The 12,729-nt window shown below is 42.3% G+C and overlaps 1 protein-coding gene across 4 annotated transcripts in view; it reads right to left on the bottom strand.

Annotated features, from left to right (window-relative positions):
* CDC14A (cell division cycle 14A) overlaps positions 1-12,729 on the bottom strand; it is a 196,353-nt gene that overhangs the window by 66,687 nt on the left and 116,937 nt on the right. For all 4 annotated transcript variants that reach the window (XM_060202142.1, XM_060202141.1, XM_060202143.1 and 1 more), the window contains exon 9: positions 4,897-5,127. In XM_060202142.1, coding sequence (XP_060058125.1) covers positions 4,897-5,127 — 231 coding nt within the window. The remainder of the gene's footprint in view (positions 1-4,896; positions 5,128-12,729) is intronic.

The following is a 12,729-nucleotide window of genomic DNA, read 5'->3' as shown; positions in this document are numbered from 1 at the left end:
CATCAACAATCATTCACCAGAATATCGTAATGTTAGCATTTTATAAATTATTATTTGTACTGAAAAAAAAATTAAGAACTCATAACTATCCCTTTTATGGACCAGAAGGTCAAGTGCTGATATCAGATTGTCTTTAAAATTTACATATTCCTAGAAAATTATCTGCTATTCTGTCTCTCCGTATAACATCTTATGTTGAGGTCTGATACATTCATTCTCTTTAACAGCTACCCAAGTTCATGTGACATAGGGTAAGATCTTTCCCTCCTTTCTCCTTATAGTTCAATTAATATGCTCAGTGTTACTTGAATTGCCGGAAAATTAAGCTGACTTAATTAGGGCAGATGTCAAAATAATTAGCGAGCCTATAGTAGATAAGTATGCTATTAAAAGCAATCCAGCTGTAATTAATTCAAAGGTGTAATCCTTATAAAAGAATCCTACATGGTGTACAAATGGAAGCAAATGAAATAACACTTTGAAAAAAGATGTCACACATGTAAATGTGACCTTCCTATACTAGAACTAAACTCAATGCTAAAACATTTGGTTTCAAATAAAGACCTGTGGAGTATATATACACATGCAACTATATATACACACAAACATGTGCATATATACACTTCTTATGTCAGCATTCCCAGGTCAGGTGGGGGTACAGCATAATGGTTATGCAAAGAGACCTTCATACCTGAGGCTCTCAAGTCCCAGGTTCAATCCCCCACACTGCCATAAGCCAGAGTTGAGCAGTGCTCTGATAAAATAATAAGTAAATAAATAAATAAATAAATAAAAATTAAAAATCCCCAGGTCAAGAATGCTTAATACAGAGAATTTTATTCCCATACTACTTGCTGGGTGAGGGACACCATCTAGAAAAATGCAGGGGTTTAATGAAGTCTTCCATTTTTCTCCTCTGAATTCATCAGTCCAAGACAAAATATACTAAGGAACTATGTGGCATAATAGCCACAAAATTAACTATAAAATAAGGCAAAATTAATTCTAGGAAAAATGGAAAATTGATTCTAATGACAAAGATATATTTTAAAGGAGAGCATATGAATATCATCTATTAAATAGTCACTGCTATATGTCCAGTAACTCTTAAGTTTCATGGAAACCTGAAATATATATATATGCTCTCTCTTGACTCTTAAGTATCTTAAACAAAATGAAATGGTAAGGCAAAGTTAGGATATAAATAGATCACACCTGGGGCAAACCAGCTCCCCAACACCCACTGATCTGAAGGTGAAGGCAAAAATCTATCCAGTGTAACTGGTGTTCCAGTAGGTGGTAGTGGGCACAGCCCCAAGATGGTTCCTGCAGCAGCATGGAGAAGCAGGTTATGATGAAGAGCATTCAGCTGATATGACAGTCACCTGAGACACTGCAGGCTATGAAAAGCAACCAAAGGTGACTATTCAACACCATCTGAGCCAATAGACTAATGACAAGTAACCTAGCCAGCACTGATTTAAATCAACTATTCATAATCAAGAACAACGGTAGGACTGGGGAGAAGAGACCCCATACAAACCCCAGGAGGCATAGTCCCCTTCTCTAGGCCCACTGTTGTCTTCTTCCTTTTTCACTCAATTCCCCTTTTCCCTCCTACTTCGAGCTAATAAATTTCTATGCATTTTGTTGACAGAGTTTGTGTCTTGAAATTCTTTCCTGAGGCATGAACAGAGCTGAGTCAGCTTTCCGGAGCCCTACCCCAGCAGTACTAACAGATCCATTCCCTACCCCCAGGACAGGAAGTCCTGAAAGTCATGGCCCATTCTGCTAAGAAATGTGGAGTGGGGGGAGGGGTATCCCAGTGTGGGTGGAACCCGAGGAGTCCTGATGGAAATCAAGGCCATGTGCAGCTCATTTCCAGTTCCCTGAATTTCTAACAAAATGAAGCATTCCCTTACTATTCACATGTTCAGTCAAGTACCTCCACCTACTCAAATCTTAAACATAGAAGCAAAGGCCTACAAAAATGGCATTTTAGTGTCAGAACCAAAGCCATGCTTATCTGAATAAGTCAGTCAGAGCAGCACTAGAGGCATGAAAGAAAAAGTATAGTCCCTAACACCTACTAGATAATTATCATGGAACTCAAGGAAGCCGCCAGTCCTCAAACTCAAAACTACTCGAACAGCACCACCTACTGGCATAGCAGAAAACTACATGCAAGGAACTAAGGCACTTGCCAGCTGGTCAAAATAATTGGTCCTCACTGAAACTGAAGATCCCAGCTGATCAAAATGTTTTCTCCTGGCTGAAATAGAAAACCCCAATCAAACACCTTCCAACGTGCTGAAGAATCTAAAATGGAATCTTAGCCTCCTCAGAGTCTAATAATTAGGCTTGGAGCATATGATAATTCATATTTTCTGAAGAGGTGACAAAAGTTTGCCAGATGAAGTACAGAATGCATATTCAACGCAACATCTGAGACATAATTACACAAAAAATATTACATTTATCTAAAGTTCAATTTTTTTTTTCCTCCTCCAGGGTTATTGCTGGGCTCGGTGCCTGCACCATGAATCCACCGCTCCTGGAGGCCATTTTTCCCCCTTTTGTTGTCCTTGTTGTAGCTTTGTTGTGGTTATTATTATTGCCCTTGTTGACGCAATTCGTTGTTGGATAGGACAGAGAGAAATGGAGAGAGGAGGCGAAGACAGAGAAGGGGAGAGATAGATAGACACCTGCAGACCTGCTTCACCGCCTGTGAAGCAACTCTCCTGCAGGTGGGGAGCCGGGGGCTCGAACCGGGATCCTTACGCCGGTTCCTGCGCTTTGCGCCACATGCGCTTAACCCACTGCGCCACCGCCCGACCCCCCTAAAGTTCAAATTTAACTGAGCATGCTGTATTTTTCTTTTTGAAATCTTGGAACCCAACCCTTTATGTAATCTCAACTCCTTACCCCAAAGTATTTATTTCCAGAATCAGCTATTATTTAACATACTCATGCTTTTATGTCAATTCAGAAGAATGGCAAGACACCAGCAGCACAGCACGGCAACTAGCTCAAGGACATCAGAACACTGCCTTCCCCCAACAAGATTACTCTGTTCTGGGGGAGAATTAGAGTAAAATGAGTAGACAGATACTAGGTCCAAAAAATGGGAGCACTAAGTATCAGACAGAGTGGAAGAGGAAAAAAGAGGTGTGCAATTCTAGAACAAAAGAAGAAAAGGGCACTAACAACCCTGGCATCTTGGCAACTGTCCTGATTTGAAAGTGTTCCTGGGGGTGTAGCTCATTGGTAGAGTCCATGCTTTATGTTTATGAGATCCCGGATTCAGTCACCAGAAATTCGACCCTACCCTACACCCCCCTCACTGAGTTGTTACAACATTCCTGTCCGCCTAAAGGCACAACCACTATAGTTTCCCATTACCCTAATGCCTGGTGTCAGCAAACCTGAACTTAGAAAGGTGAAGCCAGAAAACCTGCCTTGTCTGGGGGTACTGCTTGATCTGCCAATGCCCATGTCCAATGAAGCAGCAATTCCGGAGGCCAGAAGTCCCACCTTCTGTACCTCAAAAAAATTCTCTTGGTTCATACTCCCAGAGGGGGAGAAATGATAAGGAAAATGACCAGAGAACTCTGAACTCCAACTCCATCAGGATTGAGAGAGAGAAAAGGAAAAGAGGAAAGACATTCAAAAGTAGTAATAGGTGTAGGTGTGACTTGGAAGGGAAGAGAGGGCAGGACCATCAAGCGGGGAAAACATGGACAAACATATATATAGAGAGAGGGGGGGGGGCAGGTATCCTATAATTTTGCAAATCAATATTAAGTCACTAATAAAATTTTAAAAAACTACCCTTCTTTTCTGTTTTTCATACCAGCCTCTTTCTTTCCCTCCTCTCTCTCCCCTTTTTTCTTTCTTCCCACCAGGGATATTGCTGTGGCTCAGTGTCTGCATGACTCCACTGTTTCCATTGGCCTTTTTTTTCTTTCTTTTCTTTCTTCCCTCCAGATAGGGGATAATAGACAGAGGAAGGTAAAGAGGGGAGAAACTTACCTACTGTAGGCACTACTGTGCAGTGATCTGGGCTCAAACCCAAATCCTTAGACATGGCGATTTATGTGCTCTGCCAGGTGAATCACCTCCTGGCCCCCATCCTATTCTACCTAAACATTCATGTCAAGAATAGTCTGTGATGGGGATCAGACGGTAGCGCAGTGGGTTATGCGCACGTGGCACAAAGCACAGGACAAGAGTAAGGATCCCGGTTCGAGCCCCCAGCTCCCCACCTGCAGGGGAGTCGCTTCACAGGCAGTGAAGCAGGTCTACAGGTATCTGTCTTTCTCTCCTCCTCGCTGTTTTCCCCTCCTCTCCATTTCTCTCTGTCCTGTCCAACAACATCAATAACAGCGATAACAACTACAACAATGATAAAACAACCGGGGCAACAAAAGGGGAAAAAAAAAAAAGAATAGTCTGTGTTCATAATTAATATTCAAATGTCAATTTGACAAATGGATTATTTTTGGTACCATACACACACACACATACACACACACACATACACTCCCTCTCTCACTCTCTCTCTCTCTCTCATGGATAGTAGAAACAATTCAGAGAGTTTCCTAGTGTGTCATTTTGGTCTTTAATGAAACAAATTCTGACCTTGGTGTTTAGCTATAATTTCTCCTTTATTAAAACCATAATCATGAAAGAAAACCTGCCGTATCCAGAAAGCCACGCCATGACTGATCATCCACACCCAAGCAACTGTTCCCTTTGGAATGGGATCTTTCAATAGGTCTATGTCCCAGTTTCTGAAAGAGCTCCTATTTTGGGAATATTAACTGGTTTTGTTTTACATATTGTGCTAGTATCCGACTCCTTGCAGGAACACAGGATACTGAGGCTTTCACATACCTTTGCAGTGAACCGCAATCGCTCCTTCTGTGTTCTCACAGATGTTCAGGAACCTGCGTACAATGTTGTCACTGGGGGTGCTACCATCGATGAAGAACAGGTCATAATGCTCAAAGCCAGCGTCCGTGAAGCGCTTGGCCTCATAGATCTTTTTGTTCAGCCTCACAATTGCAGTTACGTTGTGCTTTTTGAAATAAGGAAAATAGGCTTCAGGAGCATGAAGAGGATAACCTAAAGGGAAGAAAAGAGACACACACCTCGTTTTACAGAACCCAGGAAAGTGGAGGCCCTCCACAATAAAGTTTCTAAGTCTCCACCAAGCTTAGGGGGAAAAGGCATTGCGTGAAGAAGAATTCAGTGGAAGCATACTGCTGAAAGTCAGTCTGAAGGCTGAGTAACTGTTTACACACACACACACACACACACACACACACACACTCTCTCTCTCTCTCTCTACAGGAGGGGGAAATGTGCTCCAAGTACTGGGAATATTCAAAACCTCAATCAGTAGAATTCAAATCCTGGGAACGCACTCCTTGCAAACCAAAAAAATAAAGATACCCTTGAAGCACTCAACTGTGCACAGCAGATCTGAAATGATTCTTGATGACTTTTACTCTGCTTGATAAATATTTTTCAGGTAAACTCTTTTTTGCCAGTTGTATAGTTTTAATCTATAATGCAACCTCCCCCAAAAGAGACTTATGGTAGTAAGAACCGTGCCCAAGTCACAACTGCATGCAATTTCCCTTTCAAGTCACAGCCTGTTATGAATGGTAAACCATATTTAATAGATTAAGAAACTAAAAGAGGGTGAATTTGTTTTTTGGTAGAATTTTCTTTGGGGGGGCTGGAGGGTCAACCAGTGGTTAGACTCTAAGCCCGCTTCCAGTGTGAGTAGGTAGATAGAGCATTGCACGTTCTGGGAGTTCCAATATTCGCCGGGTCACAGCACAAGATGCAGGCTTAGTCAATTAGCCACGGTGCCACTGGAGACCCGAGCACTGCAAATTCTGCCCAGCAGACCACTGAGGTTCAGGAGACTTGTCTCTCAGCACACTGACTACCCCATCTGTAGTCCACTCAGGGTTCACTGCACTGTGTCCAGAGCTCTATCTCCTGCAGCCTTGGTGCCTTCTATGCTGGTCTGATTTTATCTCAGCTGCAAACCAATCCTCCTGTATCTTGCTCTGTGAATACTGGGGTTGGGGTCTGAAAATGACATTTCCTAGGCAACCTTTCTTTCTTTTTAATTTTATTTATTTTCCCTTTTGTTGTACTTGTTGTCTTTTTATTGTTGTTGTAGTCACTGTTGTTGTTACTGCTGTCGTCATTGTTGGACAGAGAAAAATGGAGAGAGAGAAATGGAGAGAGGAGGAGGAAGACGGAGAGGGGGAGAGAAAGATAGACACCTGCAGAACTGCTTCACCGTCTGTGAAGCGACTCCCCTGCAGGTGGGGAACCGGAGGCTTGAACAGGGATCCTTACTCCAGCCCTTGTGCTTTGCACCACGTGCACTTAACCTGCTGCGCTACCGCCGGACTCCCTCTTTTTTCTTTTTTTTTAAGATTTTATTTATTTATGCATGAAGATAGAAGGAAGGAGAGAGAGAGAGAGAGAGAGAGAGAGAGAGAGAGAGAGAGAAAAGAGAGAGAAAGAACCAGAAATCACTCTGGTACATGTGCTGCCAGGGATTGAACTCAGGACCTCGTGCTTGAGAATTGAATGTTTCATGCACTGTGCCACCTCCGGGACCACTCGTGGGTAACCGTTCTGGCTGGCTTCCTGTAGCTTCTAAACATGAAAAGCACTAAAGCAGGGCTGGACACAGAACAAGAAGGATTCTCTGTTTTCGTAAAACCTGTCTTTTCGGCAGGGGGCAAGAGTAGGTGCCAAGTCTAATCTGGCATTCTAGGAGCAGCCTGCCACATAAGTCTCACTGGCTCCACTCCGGGGCTCCTAATTACCTTTGTGTCATTTCCTTAAAAGCTACCAGGATGCAACACAAGAGGTGGTACAATGGATAAAGTATGAAGTCCCAGGTTTGATTCTGTGCATCTCACGTACCAGAGTACTGCTCTGGTTCTCTCCTCCAGTTTCTCATTAATTTGGCGGGGGGGGGGGGGGGGGGGGGCAGGCATGGCACACCCAGTTAAGCGCACATAGTGCAAATCGAAGGACCCATTCAAGGATCCCAGTTCGAGCCTCCAGCTCCCCACCTGTAAGGGAGTCACTTCATAAGTGGTGAAGCGGGTCTGCAGGTGTCTATCTTTCTCTTCCCTTCTCTATGTTCCTCTTCCCTCTCAATTTCTCTCTGTCCTATCCAATAGCGGGAAAGGGAAAAAAAGGCCATCAGGAGCGGTGGATTTGTAGTGTAGGCCTCAAGCCCCAGCAAGAACCCTGGAGGCAGAAAGAAAGAAAGAAAGAAAGAAAGAAAGAAAGAAAGAAAGAAAGGAAGGAAGGAAGGAAGGAAGGAAGGAAGGAAGGAAGGAAGGAAGGAAGGAAGGAAGGAAGGAAGGAAGGAAGGGAGGGAGGGAGGAAGGAAGGAAGGAAGGAAAAAAGGAGGGAGAGAAAGAAGGAGGGAGAGAAAGAGAGAAAGAACTCCCCCACTATCTGATAGCACCACTTTTTCCTCTTTCTCCGCACCCCCAGTCTTTAAAGCAGTATTTACTCCTTCCAGATTACTGTCTTCCTCAGTGTCATCCTTTTTACTATATGGCCATCTTTATAACAAAGTCTTTGATTTATGGTGGTGCTGGGGATTGAACGTGGGGACTCTGGAGCCAAAAGCATGAGAGTCTTTTGCATAGCCACTATGCTATCTTCTTTGACCCTCTCTCCTTCAATCTGAAATAGTGTGACTTCCATTTTGCTTCCTGAAAGTTATTGATACCTTCCTCTCTTACATCCTATTTATTTTCTAAGTCTCCTTTTCTAGCCTTCCCTTGGAGGCTGTGAGCTACCTAACATAATTCTAATAAATGTCTTTGGTTGAGTATGCCAGACTTGGCTCTGCTGGCCATAAACCAAAAGCCTGAACTGATATACTTGGTGAACACAGAATCAGAAGGCTGCCCTAGTTAATCCACTGCCCAGATATGTGGTCTTCACAGGTCATGAAGCTCTCAAACAGATAATAAATAACCCTATTTACCTAAGCTGGTGGTAAGAGTATTCTGAAGGTACCTACCTGGGGAGTTGAAAAATTATACACGTGTCAACAACTGTACTAACCCCCCAAAAAATGAAACACACACACACACACACACACACACCCCTATCTACAATGTCCTGTGTAGTCTCAGTGTACACACAACACACATTTGGAGAAAATTCTTTTCTACTTAGAAAAACCAAAGCTGATTTCCTAGCTGACTTAATTGCTCAAGTTCTTTCCCAGCAACAGATTTGTGCCCTGAAGGGGAAAAGAACTATACGAGGAATAAGGAAACAAGCATTGTTTCATCCTGTTAAGAACAGGAAGGTGACAGCTTGTAACAAATGAGAAAGCCTTCCCTTTGTGTGGTGCTTTTGATCCTGGGTTCCTGGCATAACTAGCACTGCCAATGTGGCATCTGGCCTCCAGTGAGCTAATGGTTGGTTTGGTGTCTGTCTCACTTCCTCTCCCACCAAGGCTATAAGAACCTTTTGTTGGACCATAGGAAAAAAAATGGCAAATATCTATATATCTGTCTATAGAGATACAGTTATAGAAATAATAGTCAACCCACATCTGTGACCTTGGGAGAACTACTGCAGTTCTCCTAAGTCTGGTGGTAGGAACAGTGTGGAATTATACCACTGTTATGGTTTTTTAACTCAGGAATAAAAATATCAAGTGTGAACACAAAATAAAAATATTTGCAAAGCTTCAGTAAAAAAAAAAAAAAAAGAACATAACCTTGTTTTTAGGTATTGGGCAGTGGCTTACCCAGTTAAGTGCACATATTACCATGCACAAGAACCCAGGTTCAAGACTCTGCTCCCCAGCTATAGGGGGGACGCTTGACAAGTGGTAAAGCAGGTCTGCAAGTGTCTTTCTCTCTACTTTTCTTCCTCCCCTTCCCTCTCAATTTCCCTCTGTTCTATCCAATAAAATAGAAATGGCGGGGGGAAGACATGAGAAAAAAAAAAAGAGAGAAAGAAAAAGGCCACTAGAAGCAGTAGATTTGCCATGCAGGCAACAAGCCCCAGAAATAACCCTGGTGACAATGAAAAAAAAAAGTATAAATAGAGCCTCACTTTCTATGTATGAATTTCCATCAGGAGTAAATGGCATTACAGACAATACAAGTAAACTAGCTATTAAGAGAGACTATCTTTTCATAAAAGAATGCTAGGTATGAGAGATAGCTCAGCCAGTACAACACATTCTTTGGCACGGAGCTGAGTCTCGGCAACACATAGAAATGCCAGGCACTGGAGGAAGCTCTGCTATTATAGTCTGTATCTTTATCTCTGTCTTCCCTCCCTCCCTCTAGAGTTATTGCTGGGGCTCAATGCCTGCACTACGAATCCACTGCTCCTGGCAGCCGTTTTTTTTTTTTTTTCCTTCAATTTTTTGGATAGGACAGAGAGAAATTGGGGGGGGGGGAGATAGAGAAGAAGAGAGAAAGACAGACACCTGCAGACCTGCTTCACCTGTGAGGCAACTCCCCTGCAGGTGAGAAGCCAGGGGCTTGAACCAGGATCCTTGTGCTTAGTACTATGTGCACTTAACCCAGTATGGCACCGCCCAGCCCCTGTTCTTTCTCTCTCTCTCTCTTCCTCTCTTCATCTATCTTTTTATATGAGTGGGGGGAAAAATGGGCTGGGAGTGGTGGAATCACTTATGCATGAGGCCTCAGCTCAGACAAAAAAAAAAGAAGAAACTAAAGAAAGAATGTTAAAAAGAAATGTCCAAATGTGGCAGCAGGACAGTGACTGGTAATAATAACTGCACCTATCACTTGCTGAACACTTACTATGTGCCAGGCGCCAACCTAAGATCTTCAGATCTTCAAGATCTAAGAGAATCTATTGATGTCTGGAAAGTGAAATGGTCCTGACATGTACAGTGGATAAAAAATAAAGTCAGATTTTGTACGCTGGCAGTCAGATTCCAGAGCCTGTTCTGAAGCTGATTTCAGATAAGACCTAAGTTAAATGTGTTAGGTTTCCAAATAAGGGAACATGGTACAGAATACTAGGGACTGCACTTCCTAGAGTTGATGAGGTTTCTTAAAATTTCTCACATAGGCTCCTAAGCTGAATATGGGCCCCAGACCAAATCAAATCGATGGGGTTTACAATCAACAATATTTATACCACTTTCCCATATTAGGGAGCTACTCTATTCCCTGATCCAGCTTTCTGTTCGTTTTCCAGCCAAGACATCATCTCCCCAGACAATAACTTGGATGCACCTGCATATCAGATTGCAGGCTCAGGGGGAAAAAAAAAAAACTAATATAGCCACATGCTCTTTGGAATATAACTAAAATATGCCTATTAGCTACCTAAAAAGTGGAGACCCCCTCCAACTCTTCATCTGCACTATCCCAGCCTTTAGGTTCATGATTAGTCAACAATTTGTTTGGCTTTGCATGTTAACTCTCTTTTCAGCCATCAAGTTGCAGATGCTAGCAGGATGCCGACCAGACTTCCCTGGAAAGACAACCCCACCAATGTGTCCTGGAGCTCTGCTTTCCCCAGAGCCCCACCCTACTAGGGAAAGAGAAAGACAGGCTGGGAGTATGGATTGACCAGTCAACAACGCCCATGTTCAGCCTAGAAGCAATTACAGAAACCAGACCTTCCACCTTCTGCATCCCACAATGACCCTGGGTCCATACTCTCAGAGGGATAAAGAATAGGAAAGCTATCAGGGGAGGGGATGGGATACAGAGTTCTGGTGGTGGTAATTGTGTGGAGTTGTATCCCTCTTATCCTATGGTTTTGTCAATGTCTCCTTTTTATAAATAAAAAATAAAAATTTTTCATATGTTTTAATGTTATAACCACAATGGCAATATCATCTGACCTCTGAACAAGAGAGTACTGTCAACTCATTTGGATAATACTGATGAGGGGCTTCTGGCTATATGGCATTGCTCTCTGGGAACCAAAGTCAACTGGTAGGAAGAAGGAAAAATCACTCATCCAAACTTACTTCATCTGGCCACTAGATGGAGGCCTGACATCAGTAAAGTGAGGCCAGAGCCAAGCGCTGACCAAACCAATGATTTCACAACTAAAGAGATTTTTAAATCATCGCTTTCCAATCCCTCATTCAAAGTCTGGACATGGAAGAACAGCAGAGTCAGGTGACTAGCCCACCAGTCATTCTTACAAGTAAATACTGAAAAGTGGGCAGGCAAGTACAGGTGGAGATAAAGGTAGCTCAATTGCTGGGATTTTCAAAATCAAGCTACCTTTATCTCCACCTCCCTTCCTTCCTTTTTCCTTCCTTTTTTCTTTCTTTCCTTCCTTCCTTCCTTCCTCTCTCCTTTACTCCTCCCTCCCTCCCTTCTATCCTTGTTCTTTCTTTCTTATTTACCAAAGCACTACTCAGCTCTAGCTTATGGTGGTGCTGAAAATTGAATTTAGTATGTTGGTGCCTCAGGCATGAAGTTGTTTTGCATAAGCATTGTGTTATCTCCTCAACCCTTTCTACTTTTTTTTTTTTTAATAGAGAAAGATGCTGCCACTTGAGATATTTTTATTTGGTAAGATAAGTGTATAATCCAAAGTCTGTCCTGCATTATACTACTCTAGTATTCATTTATCAGTTCACAACTGCTTAAGCAAAAAATAGTAGGGCTCGTCTCTTGCTCACTGTCGAAGCAACGTGAATGGAGATGACTGAAACTCCTAGTTGCTCTGGGCTGACACAAGCACACACTTCAGACTGTCCCAAAGCATTCTACCTAGAGTCTGAGATGTTAGCACTTCTTTTTGCTACATCTCAGCAACAGTTCTTCTCAACTGTTGATTCTGTAAGGGTCTGCTTTTCTACTAACAACCCCCTAAAAGGGCACTCAGCTTCTTCAGGAAACTCAGTGCTTGGCTTCTCAACTCAAGTTTTTTCCAAAGCTAACCCTGGCATTTGATAGTATGTAAGCAAACAGTAAATAAACAAAATGAGCTTTGGAAAAAAGTCTCTGACCGACTCAAAAACCTAGAAATTTGGGGGCACTACCTGTATCAAAACTTAAGAATGAAGGCAGAGATTTAAAGGAGAAAAAAAATAAAAACAAGGTTTCACTATTATTTTATTCACTACTTGGATAAAACTCACTAGTTCTATCACAAAATTAGTTTTAAGATCAAAAAGTATTTCCAAAAGAAATGCTCTTTGAAAAAAAAGTGTGATGCTCACCAAACTCAGCAACAGCAGCAACAACAACAACAACAAAAAAAAACCCTCTTAAAATGAGAGAATATTCACCAAAGAGATCCAAAAGGCCAACAGACATATGGAAAAAAAGCTCCAAGTCATTGATTGTCAGAGAAATGCAAATTAAGACAATAATGAGATACCACTTTACTCCTGTGAGAATGTCATACATCAGAAAGGATCGTAATGACAAATTCTGGAGAGGTTGTGAGGACAATGGAACACTCTTGCCCTGCTGGTGGGAGTGTCAATTGGTCCAGTTCCTGGAGAACTCTCAGAAGGTTAGAAATCAAACACACCCACCAAAAAAAAATCTTTGTATATCTATGTTCATAGTAGTACAATTTTTAATAGCCAAAAGCTGGAAGCAACCTAGGTGTCCAACAACAGATGAGTGACTGAGAGTTGTGATTCATATATATAAATACTACTCAGCTATTCAAAATGATGAATTC

This window comes from Erinaceus europaeus, chromosome 11 (assembly GCF_950295315.1).
Source record: "Erinaceus europaeus chromosome 11, mEriEur2.1, whole genome shotgun sequence".
Taxonomy (NCBI): domain Eukaryota; kingdom Metazoa; phylum Chordata; class Mammalia; order Eulipotyphla; family Erinaceidae; genus Erinaceus; species Erinaceus europaeus.
Note: the sequence above shows the minus strand (reverse complement) of the source record. Positions and strands in the feature narration are given on the sequence as shown.